This window comes from Nannospalax galili, unplaced genomic scaffold (genome assembly GCF_000622305.1).
Source record: "Nannospalax galili isolate Female #2095 unplaced genomic scaffold, S.galili_v1.0 scaffold1009, whole genome shotgun sequence".
Classification (NCBI taxonomy): domain Eukaryota; kingdom Metazoa; phylum Chordata; class Mammalia; order Rodentia; family Spalacidae; genus Nannospalax; species Nannospalax galili.
Window position 1 is genome coordinate 6,812 of NW_008360054.1, and position 12,080 is coordinate 18,891.

At 47.2% G+C, this 12,080-nt stretch overlaps 1 protein-coding gene across 1 annotated transcript; it reads right to left on the reverse strand.

The window, feature by feature from the left end:
- Positions 1-334: 334 nt before the first annotated feature.
- LOC103726531 (CD209 antigen-like protein B) lies at positions 335-11,719 on the reverse strand. Its single transcript, XM_017795858.1, is given in 13 exon segments — positions 335-485; positions 763-771; positions 1,760-1,764; positions 2,515-2,610; positions 5,124-5,275; positions 5,888-5,974; positions 7,019-7,102; positions 7,930-8,007; positions 9,107-9,175; positions 10,513-10,572; positions 11,006-11,089; positions 11,490-11,576; positions 11,674-11,719. Coding segments are annotated over 13 exon segments (1,008 nt in total).
- Between the last annotated feature and the right edge of the window lie 361 nt (positions 11,720-12,080).

Sequence of the window (12,080 nt, forward strand, 5' to 3'; positions counted from 1 at the left end):
CATGTCTCTCTGGTCTTGACTATGGATATGATGTGACCAGCTGTCTCGGGCTCCTGCCAATGTGACTTCCACTCAGTTATGGACTGTAACCTGCAACTGTGAGCTATAAATAAATCCTTTCTCCCCTAGGTTGCTTTTTGTCAGAGTATTTTGTCATAGCAGCAAACATGAAACTATACACTCAGGAGATGAGAAATTTGGCAAAAAAGAATCCAGCTGCTTCTGTTAGTATCCCAGTGCCAACAGAGAGGATGAAGGAGCTGGCATGAACTTCAGGAAAGTTCATCCATCTAGCAGAGTAGTCTGGAAAGCAGAGGCTGAGATGAGCTGGCTCTTAGCTGGTGGTGCACAGGGTTTCAGCCTTCTTGCAGATCCAGAACTTTCTGAGATCACATTTAGAATCATTCCAGCCATCCCCAGAGAATTCTGCACAGTCTTCCTCTCCGATGTTGTTGGGCTCCCCTTTGTTCCAATACTTTTGGAAGCTGAAAAGTCCATAAGACATCAGTCTGCCTCACAGGCACACTAGGAACCATGATGTTTTTAGCTTCTGGAAACTTGCCTTTCACATCCTGTCTCAATGCATGTGGCAGACATACCTTGTTCTGGTCCCAGTGACATGCCTCAGTCAGTTGGCTCTGAACCCTGTTCTGTGCTTGAGAGGCTGTGGTTTTCAGATGTAACACCCACAAACCACCTTCCTTATTGGGTTCTTCTACTCTGGACCACTAGACACCTGCCTTACATCAAGTACCAGATAACCAGGGGGAGCTCCAATGAAGGACTCTGAAATGTTGCAAACTAGCTGATGCTAAGCCTGTCTCTCCTATTCTTTCCCACGTACACAAAAATAAAGGCTCTTTCCAACTGCTTGTCTTTCTTTTCCATCTTAATTTGTAGTAGTCCTTCCCCATGTGGATCCCTATACTGTGATCTCTCCCACACACCCTCTTTCTCTCTGGATCTGTGAGCATCTTAATTTTTTTTTTGTTTGTTTTTGTTTCATTGATACAGGGCCCCAGCCAGCCCAGAGACCAAGTTAGCCTCAATCTCACAGAGATCCACCTGCCTTTGCCTCCTGAATGCTGGGATTAGAGGCGTGTACTGCCACACCTAGCTTGTGAACACCTTTAAAATTATCTTTGCAAGAAAAGATTTATTGGGCTGGATAGATGGCCCAGTGGTTAAGAGCACTGCCTGCTCTTGCAGAGGACCCAGGATTGAGTCCCAGCACCCACCTGGTGGCTAACAACCATCTGTGACTCCAGTTCCAGGGGATCTGATGCCCTTTTCTGACCTCTGCAGGCATTGCAGGTCATGGATGTGCTTACATATATACAGGCAATACACTCATACACATAAAATAAAATAATAAAATATTTTAAAGAGAAAAGATTTATTTTTTTTATTTTATATGTATGACTGTTTGCCTGCATGTAAGTGTACCTGTGCATGCAATGCCTGTGGCGATGAAAAGGGGGTGTCAGATCCCCTGGAACCGGAGTTACAGACAGTTGTTAGCTTCCATGTGGGTGCTGGGAACTGAACCCGTGTCCTCTACAAGAGCAGCCAGTGCTCTTAACAGCTGAGTCACCTTTCCACCCTCCCTTAAAACTATCTTTATACCATAGTTTGCCCTTCCCTACCCTTCCTTCTATCTATCCCTTTTCTTCTTTCCTTTCCCTTCTTTGTTCTTTTAAATTTTCCATTCTTTAAAAAAAATTCTGAGGGCTGGAGAGATGGCTCAGTGGCTAAGAACACTGGCTGTTCTTGCAGAAGACCTGGGTTTGAATCCCAGCACACACATGGCAGCTAACAACTGTCTGTAACCCCAGTTCCAAGGAATCTGACAGCCTCTTCATGGGCACTGCATGGCATGGGTGCACTTATCTACATGCAGGCAATACACAAAATAAAATAAAATAAAATAATAAAATAAAAATAAAATACTGGACAAAGTTATCTGCCTGTACCCAGGGCCACACACACACACAACAACAACAACAATAACAATAGTAACAATAATAGTTTAAAAAAAAAAAAAGAAAAGAAAAAGGGCTGCTGCTGGTTGGAGTCCCAGGAAACTGGTCCTAGGATGTGATTAGCAATTATCTCACAAAGTCTATCAGGAAGTTGATTAGGGAGTGCGCTTGCCTCTGCCTCCCAAGTGCTGGGACTACAGGCATGTGCCACCACGCCTAGCTGCTATCTTTTGATTGTCAATATCCCCTCACCTAGTGGCCTTATTTTATTTCATATTTTCTGTTAATACCCAATATTAAAATCAATATCCCTCAGGCTGGAAGCTCATTTTACTGCTTCCAGTAAATAGAATTTTGCTGCTATTTTGTGCACACTGGTATGAAGACCATCTTCCATCAGCAGCGGCAGCAAATGTGGGCACCTCTCTAAGGTGTCAGGGAGAGGAGAATGAACGTCAAGGATAGTCCAAGTCATAATATGAGACCTGTTTATTCTCACTCTATAGAGTTCACTCTCTCTTTGAACTCCTACTCTCTCATCTACCCAGAGCCACGCAGCTTCTTTGTTAAAGTCTGACAGCCCCATCCAGGTTCGTCCTTTAGCCTTAGAAGTCTGCTGCAGGAAGGTCTGTAGGGTGAGGAGAGGAGTGAAGGGAGGAGAGCTCTTCCCTCATGCCCCTCTTTCCACCTTGCATCTCACTAAACTGCTGCAGAAGCTTCTACCTGCAATCTCACTTCACCTTCTCCCACACCGGGCCATGAGCACCCTGGGGTGCTAAGGTGGTTCAGCTGTTTTCACACCTGTATCCCATTAGCAGATGTGCCCTGGCACACAGAAGTACAGCAGCCCTCTCCTCACACACACTTGCTAAAGCAGCATGGTTGTCTGTCTTAGGAGTTCTGAGAATGTCCAGAGGAAATCATTCACTCATAACTGTCTTCAATGTGTTGGAACCAGCTCATCTGTGTTCATGGTTGCCAAAGGTGCATATGGATTCTGTTCAGACGTGCACTGAGAGACGTCCCATTCTAAATTTGAAATTAGAAGCTGGAGAGATGTCTCAGTGGTTAAAGGCACTGGCTGCTCTTGCAGAGGACTGGGGTTCAGTTCCCAGCACCAACATCACGGCTAACAACCATCCATAACTCCAGTTCCAGGAGATCTGACACTCTCTTCTGGTCGCCACAGGCATTACACACATGTGGGTGCACTTTCATGCAGGCAAAACACTCATATACATAAAATAAAAATAAATTTAAAAAGAAGTTTGAAATTAGCCATGATGGAGATATCTACACCGGGGGAACTATCAAATGCCACACAGCAGGGTGTGTGTGTGTGTGTGTGTGTGTGTGCACGCGCGCGCGTGTGCGCACGTGTCTGCGTATATAAGCACACATGTGTGGAGCCAGATGACAGTCTTGGCTGTTATTCTTCAGGTGCCATCTACCTTTAACTTTTTAAATGTATTTATCATTATTTTATGTGTATGAGCACTTTGCCTGCATGTATGTATGTGCACCATGTGCATATAATGCCCACAGAGGCCAGAAGAGAATGTTAGATTCCCCTGGAACTGGAGTTACAGACAGGTGTTAGCCACCATGTGGGTGCTAGGAACCAAAGCCAGGTCCTCTGCAAGAGCAGCCAGCTGCTGAGCCATCTCTCCAGTCCCTGCCCACTCCCCTTTTCTGAGACAACGTCTCCCACTGGCCTGAAATATGTCCGTTAGGCTAGGCTGGGTAGCCAGGGAGTGGGTCCTGCTGTCTCTTGCTTCCTCCCCCACTCTGGGATTACAGGTACACACAAAAACATCTGGCTTTAAATTTTTTAATTATATTTTTTAATTGTGTGTTGTGTGTGTAAGCATGCACATACATGCCACAGCATGCATGTGGAGGTCAGAGGAAAATTTGTGGAAGTCAGTTGTGTCCTTCCATCATGTAGGTTCCAAGATTGAACTCAAGTCATTCAGCTTGCTGGCAAGTGACTTTACCTGCTGAGCCATCTCATTGACCACTCCCCTTCCCCCCTTTTAAAATGAGTTCTTGGGTTTGAACTCAGGTCCTCAAGCTCGGGAAGCAAACCATCTCTCCAGCCCTATAGCAGGAGAGATGGCTCAGCAGTTAAGAGCACTGGCTCCTCTTGCAGAGGACCTGGGTTTAGTTCCTATCAACCATGTGGTGACAAACAACTGTCTGCTTTGCATGACATGGGTGCACTTAGGTACATACAGGCAAAACACTCATAACACATAAAAACTAAGTAAAAAATTAAAATTATTTACTTATGTGTATGAGTGTTTCGCCTACATGTATGTAAGTGGACCTCTTTTGTACAATGCCCATGGAGGCCAGAAGAGGGCATCAGATCCCCTGGAACTGGAGTTATAAACAGCTGTTAGCTGCCATGTTGGTGCTGGAAACTGAACCCTGGTCCTCTGCAAGGGCAGCCAGTGCTCTTAACTGCTGAGCCATCTCTCCAGCTTAAAAAAAAATTATTTTAACCACATTTATTTATATGTCTGTATGGAGGAGGCATGTATGTGCCACAACATGGGTGTGTAGGTCAGAAGACAACTTGTGGGAGTTGATTCTCTCCTTCTATCTTGTGGATCCCAGGGATCAAACTCAGGGTGTCAGGGTTAGCGGCAAGCACCTTTATCTGCTGAGTCCAAATACTTGCTCTTTGATCTCATAGAGCAAGTGGTTAAATACTGACCAGCACAACTATGATATCACTTGCATTCTGAGTGTTCCCCGAAGTATTTACAGTATTCGGGTCATAAATGTGATTCTATGCAGAAAGCGTGGGCCTCTTCTCTTTTCAAGTGGCATCCCTTACACATAAAATTGGCAATTGATCTTACCTGTATGTCGCGAGCCGGGACTCTGTCCAGCAGAGTCCAGGAAAGACGACACAGACACCAAGGTGAGGTTCAAGCTTCTGTTTCTCTTTCTCCTTTATTCTCTCGTATTCTCTTCACTATGATGCTGGCTCACTATGATGCTGGTCCCATGAGGTTTGGCAGCCAGCCAGGGTGCCATCTGGCTGACTCAGCTGTGCTCGCTTCCCACACCTGTAGGTTATCAGGGGCCAAGTGCATGTGCCAGACCAGGATGGCACACCACCAGTCCTACCTGCTCCTCCTCACTTTTGATGATGACTAGTTGGGCCCCCATCTCCTAGCAGGCTGTGACGGCATCGTTCCAATTCCGTTGGGACATGGAGAAGAAGTAGCAGTTTCCTACAAATGATGTCCAGTCCCAGGGGCAGGGGCAGCACAGGCTGTCTGTTGAGGGAGGCTGGTCAGGATGGATTCGTGCTAGTATTCCCATGCTCCTTGTCTTCTCAGCCTTCAAGTCCTCCAGAGTCAGGGTCCTTTCTTGGCACAGCACCCTGTGGAAGCCATTCCCTGTCCTCTTTTGGAATCCCTTCTCACCCCATGGGAGCCCAGGGGTCCTGGCTCCATGTTTCCCATACTGGGAGAAACAGGACATAAAGCTTGGAACAGAAGCCAGGAGACTCTCTTGACTACTGTGTGCATGGCCCTGCGAGCACTGAGTACCTACTGTGTGCATGGACCCAGTGAACATTTAGTGCCTACTGTGTGTACAACCCTTGTGAACACTGAGTTCATGTGCACAGGCACTGTGAATACTGAGTGCTTACTGTACATGGTTCTTGTGAATACTGAGTGTATGCTGTGTGTACATCCCCTCTGAACACTGAGTACCTACTGTATGCATGGCCCCTGTAAACACCAAGTGCCATCCTTACTGTTACTCTATGGGCTCAGTTCAGAGGAGGAAACTGAGGCTCAAAGAGATCTGACGACTCTAGCAAACTGACCTCCCACAGAGACCTTCTGAACCCCCAAGGTCCCTGGTTTCTGTTCACTCACAGAGTTGAGCCTGCAGCTGGGTCAGCTGCTGAGAGATCTTCTCCTGCTTGGAATCATCCTGTTTCTGGATGATAGTGATCTTGGAGACTGTGCCAAGAAGAAAAGAGAAAGCGCAATTATTAAATTCCCACAGCATGCCATTTTCTATGCTGCATCCCCAGGACATTGCAATTTGTTTTTTATTTTCAAATTTTTATTTTATGTGTAGGGGTGTTTTGCCTGCACATATGTAAGTGCACCTGTGTCATGCAATGCCCATGGAGGCCAGAAGAGGGTGCAGTATCTCCTGGAACTGGAGTTACAGATGGTTGTTAGCTGCCATGTGGGTGTTGACACCCAAACCCAGGTACTCTGCACGAGCAGCCAGTGCTCTTAACCACTGAGGCATCTCTTCAGCCCCATTATGTTATTGTTTAAGATGAGTCTCACCCTGTGGTCAAGGTTTCTCTTACACCCTGGGCACAAGTGCTCACTCTCCCTCGGCTTCTGGGTCTACAGCACCTTCCACCACCCTAGCATCTAGGGCTGTTTCTAACTGATATCTTGTTAATCCATTTTGAAGACTAGGAAACACTCAGAAGTCCTGGTCACATCTGCTCAAGGAGGTTAGAAATAAGATACTTTGAATGCAGAGCCTGGAGACTGGCTTCATTGAATGCCTACTGAGTGCATAGCACCTTTTAGCACTGAGTTCCTATTGAGTGCATGCCCTCATGAACACTGAGTGCCTACTCCGAACATAACCCTTCTGGATATTGTATACCTATTGTGTGTATGTCCCCATGAACACTGAGTGCCTACTGTCTACAGTGTTTTTGTGGACATTATGTGTCTACGGTGTGCTTGGCTCTTGTAAACACTCAGCATTGTGTCTGGTTCCTATAAACATTGACTGTCTACTATGAACATGGCTCTTGAGACTACTGAGTACCTAGTGTGTGCATAGTTCCTATAAACATTGAGTGCCTACTGTGTGCATGCTCCTTGAACACCAAGTGCTGTCCTTGCTGTTTTCCTGTGGTCTCAATTCACAGAGGAGGAAACTGAGGCTCAAAGACATCTGACGACTTAGGCAAATTGACCCCCTACTGAGCCCTGAGGCTCCAGGACCCTGGTTTTCTGGTGACTCACTGAGTTCAGCCTTAAGCTGGATCAGTTGCTCAGAAATCTTCTGCATGGACTCATTTTGTCCCTGGGAGATGGGGATCTTGGAGACTGTGCCAAGGGTGGGGGGACAACACAGAAAGAAATAGCAATTATTAAACACTGTATGTCATGTCTTACACTGGGTCCCTAGGAATGTTATATCCTTTATTATGGATCTCATTATGTTGTCATGGCTCATCTCAAACTCCTGGGCACAAATGATTATCCTTTCTCCGATTCCTGAGTAGCTCAGACTATAGACACATGCTGCCACCCAACCACTAGGACAGTTTCTGACTGATGCTTTATTTAATCCCCTTTGAAGACTAGGAAACCAAACCTCCAAGAGGCTAGGGCAGCACCGGCTGCATCTGTTGGAGGAGGCTGGTTAGGGTGAGCCCACACTAGGATGCCCAGGTTCCTGGATCTGCTCAACCTTTAAGCTTTGCAGAGTCAGGGTCTTCCCTTGAAACAGTCTTGGGAAGCCATCCCCTGTCCACTTTCAGAATCCCCTCCTCACCCCAGAAGTCCCCACCCATCTCCTCAAGACAGAATAGAGGCCAAGAGACTGACTTTACTGTCTACTGGATGCACAGCCCTAGTGAAGACAATCCTTACTGCATATACGTTTCTTGTGAAAACTATTTATGGTGCCTAATAAATATATGCATGGCCCTTGTGAACAGTGAGTGCTTATAGTATGCACAATTCCTGTGAACATGAGTGTCTACTGTGTGCACAGTCCATGCAAATACCAAATTATCATCCCTGCTGTTACCCCATTGTCTCAATTCCCAGAGGAAGAAAATGAGTCTTAAATAAATCTGAGGATTCAAGAAAATTAACCCCTCTATGAAAACCTAAGGCTCCAGGGCCCCTGGTTTCTGATCACTTACAGAGTTCAGCCTCCAACTGGGTCAGTTGCTCAAAGAATTTCTGCATGGAATTGTTATGTCCCTGGGAGATCTTGGAGACTGTGCCAAGGATGAAAGGAATTACCATTATTAAACACCTACTGTAGAGGCTGGAGAGATGGCTCAGCAGTAAGAGCACTGACTGTTCTTGCAGAGGAACCGGATTTGGTTCCTAGCACCCACATGGGAGCTAACAACTATCTGTAACTCCAGCTCCACGGGACCTGACACCCTCTTCTGGCCTCCATGGGCACTGAATGACATGGGTGCATTTACATACATGCAGGAAAGACATTCATACACATAGAATAAAAATTAAATTAAAACTAAAAGAAGTAGAGAGAGTCAGGATAAAAGCCATAGGATTGGCTTAACTGAATATCTACTGTTTGTATGGCCCCTGTAAACACTAAATGCCTACAGTGTGCACAGCCCTATGGACATTGATTGCCTACTCTGTGCATGGTCTCTGGGATAGTTAATCTTGGCCATCAACTTGTTTGAATCTGGGAATCAGCTAAGAGACAAGCATGGGTCTGTAAGGGTGTTTCCTTGAAGGATTTATTGAGCAAGCAGCACCTGTCGGCGGTGCTCCCGATATAAAAAAACATCCTTGGGAAAAGCAGGACTGTGTCTGCCTACCTGCCTTTGCTCCCTGCTGGGGAGTCATCTACCCTATTGCTCCTAACATGGTTTCCATCCTTTCTGACGTTGCTACCTTGCCTCTACCACCTAATATGTGGGTGGAAGACCCCATGATTCTCCAGGAATCCTAGAGTCCTTTAGTAGTAGAAGAGGACTGCTCAGGCATCCCAGCCTCAGGAGAGGGCCCCAGTCTCTCCAGCATACTACTGCTGGGCTTCCCAACCCAAATCACATATGCTTGTCTAATAAATCCCTTTGTGATATATATTCATTCTGTCAGTTCCGCTCCTCTATAGAACTCTGATTCAGACCCTGTGAATATTGAATGCTTACCATCTGTATAGTACTATAAACACTGAGTGCTTACTGTGTCTTTGTAACCACCAAATGCCATTCTTGCTGCTACCCTCCAGTCTCAATTTCCCAAAGAGGAAAATGAGACTGAAAGAGGTCTCATGACTCCAGAAGGCTGAGCCCTATGGAGGCGGGAGGTTCCCATTTTCTGGTCACTCACGAAGTTCGGTCTTCAGCTCGTTCAGTTGCTCAGCGAGCACCTGCTTGGACTCATTTTGCTCTTGAGAGACTATCAAGAAAAGAAAGTGCAGTTATTAAATACCCACTATATTTATTCTTGGCTGGGTTTAATGGGCGGGAGCCAGATCATGCCAGTTTCTGAACACTGACAGTACACATCACTTATTTCCAGCTCCCCTGGTGCTGGAGGTGCAGGTGGATAAATTTTACATGTGGATGTTTTGCCTGCATGGATGTAAATGCACCACATGTGTGCAGTGCCTTCGGAGGCCAGAAGAGGGCGTCAGATACCCTGAAACTGGATTCTGGGAATCCAACCTGGATCCCTTAGAAGAGCTGCCAGTGCTCTTAACTGCTGAGCCATCTCTCCAGCACTCAGTCCCCACTCTGGATTGTGTCTCTAGAAGTGGAAGGTCAGGATGGACTCATACTAGTATGCCCATGTTCCTTGTCTGCTCAACCTTAAGCCCTCCAGAGTCAGGATCTTCCCTTGACACGGCACCCTGGGAAGCCATTCCCTGTCCACTCTGGAATCCCACCTTGATTGCAGGAGAGTCCAGCAGTCCCAGCCATTTTCTCCACACTGGGAGAAATAGGGGTTTAGTGCTCAGAACAGAGGCCAGGAAACTTGTTGAGATGAGTGCCTAGTGTGTACACAGCCCCTATGAACACTAAGGGCCCACTGTGTGCATGGCCCCTGTGAACACTGTGTGCCTACTGTGTCCAAGGCCTCTGTGAACTATGTGCATGTCCCCTGTGAACATTTAATGCCTATTGTGTGCATGGCCCAGTGAACATTTAGTGTCTACTGTGTGCATGACCCCAGTGAACACTGAGCACCTACTGTGTGCATAACCCTGTGAACACTGAGTGACTACGGTGCACAACCCCTTTGAATTTTGAGTACTTATGCTGTGCATGGCCCCAGTGAACATTTAGTACCTGCTGTGTGCACAGCCTCTGTAGCATTGTGTGCCTACTGTGTGCATGGCTTCTATGGGCACTGAGTGCCTACTCTGTGTGCATCTCCTGTGAACAGAGTACCTATGTTATGCATGACTCAAGGTAACATTTATTGCCTGCTGTGTGCACGGCCTTTGTAAGTGTTGTCTACCTACTGTGTGCATGGCCCCTGTGAAACACTGCAAACCTACTGTGTGCATGGCCTCTGTAAGTATTGTTTACCTACTGTGGGCGTGCCCCTGTGAAACACTGAGTGCCTACTATGTGCATGACCCCTTTAAACACCAAGTACCATTTTTACTGTTATCTTGTGGTCTCACTTCATAGAGGAGAAAGCAAATGTTCAAAGAGGTCTGATAACTCAGGAAACCCTCCCCTCCCCCACGGAGACCCTCTGAGGCCCAGGAAGCCCCAGTCACTTACTTTCATCCTTCTGTTCAGGCTTGCACTTCTCCTGCCCCTGGGTGCTTGGGACCTTGGAGACTGTGCAGAGGGAGAAAAATAAAAGCACAATTATTAAATACTCACCGTGTGCCACATTCTGCATGGGGTCCATGGGGACATGATGTCGTTTTTCATATGGGTCTTGCTCTGTTGCTAAGGTTTCTCTCAAACCCCTGGGCATCTCAGCACCAACTGACTACAGACACCTGCCACCACTCCAGCATTAAGGGCAGCTTCTCAGCAATGTCTTCTTTAATCCCATTTGAAGACTAGGAAACTGAACATGCACAGAAGGCTGAGCCATAAGGAGTAATGGATCCAGGATCCTGCATCTCTTCCCTGCCTTCTCTTATAGCAGAGATGGGACTGGCCCTAGAAGTTCCTAGAACTTTCCCTTCCCACTTCCCTCTCAGACCTACAGGTCCCTAGCTTAAGGGCCAAATCACAGAGCCTAACCCTCCATATGCAGGACCTTGGGCAAGTGTGATCACCAGGAGCCCAGCCAAGAACAGGAAGGCGAGGAGCTGAAGGACCATGTGGCCACGTCCCAGACAACCTGCCAGAGAAAGTGGGGGTTTCAGTATGATGATTTCCCTGCCTTAGCCTGGCTCTAGGACAGACTGTGAACATCCTCCTCCTGCAGGGCACATGAGTCTAGACTCTCATCCACCACCTCCTCATCTCCCAGGATTGCCAGTTCCAGCCTCTACCTCCCCACTGCCCAGAATTCTCTGCCTCAGCCTCCACCTCCTCCCCTTCCAGGATTCCCTCCTCCAGCCTCTACCTCCCCACTACCCAGAATTCCCTTTACTAGTCTTCACCTTCCCACAGTGTGTGATTCCCTGCCCCAGCCTCCACCTCCCCAGGACCCAGAAATTCAAAGTCCTGGCCTCCAGCTCATGAGACCCATTTCTGGGAAAGACTCCACTCCTCCTCAGCCCCTCACCCTGTGGTACCTGTGAAACTTTTGATTCCAGAATATGGTAATGATCCAGAGGTTTTTACTGAATAGTTAGTGCCACTGATCATCCACTCTTCATCATCTGAAGGAACAGATCAGTCAGAGCCTGGGCAGGCTCAACCCTGAGCCACCTGCTGCGGACCCTTCCCTGAGTTCCCAGAGTTCCAACCCATCCTCACCCAGGGCACCCAGCTGCTGTGTCCTGGCTTCTGTGGAGTCACTCATGGTCACCACTGTCCCCTAGTGCCTGGGACTGCTGGAGACCACGGCTTTTATTTGCCATCACCTGATGCTCTCTGAATGTCCTTTCATTTAGGAAGAGGAAAAAAAGGAACTGAGTGTGGACTTCAGAAGATGCCTATAGAGGAAAGGGCTGAGCCTCTGACACAGCACATCTGGAGCCAGATAACCGAGGATTATTATTTTTTTAGGGAGAGGTGTGGAAAATTTGGGGTTCATAGCAAAAGGATGTAGTCTATTCATGCTGTGATCTTGTTATGGGATGCTTTTATCAAAGCCTGTAACCTCATGATAAATTTGTGAGCAGAGGAGAGTAGCACCCACCATCCAGCTCCTTCCCAATGAC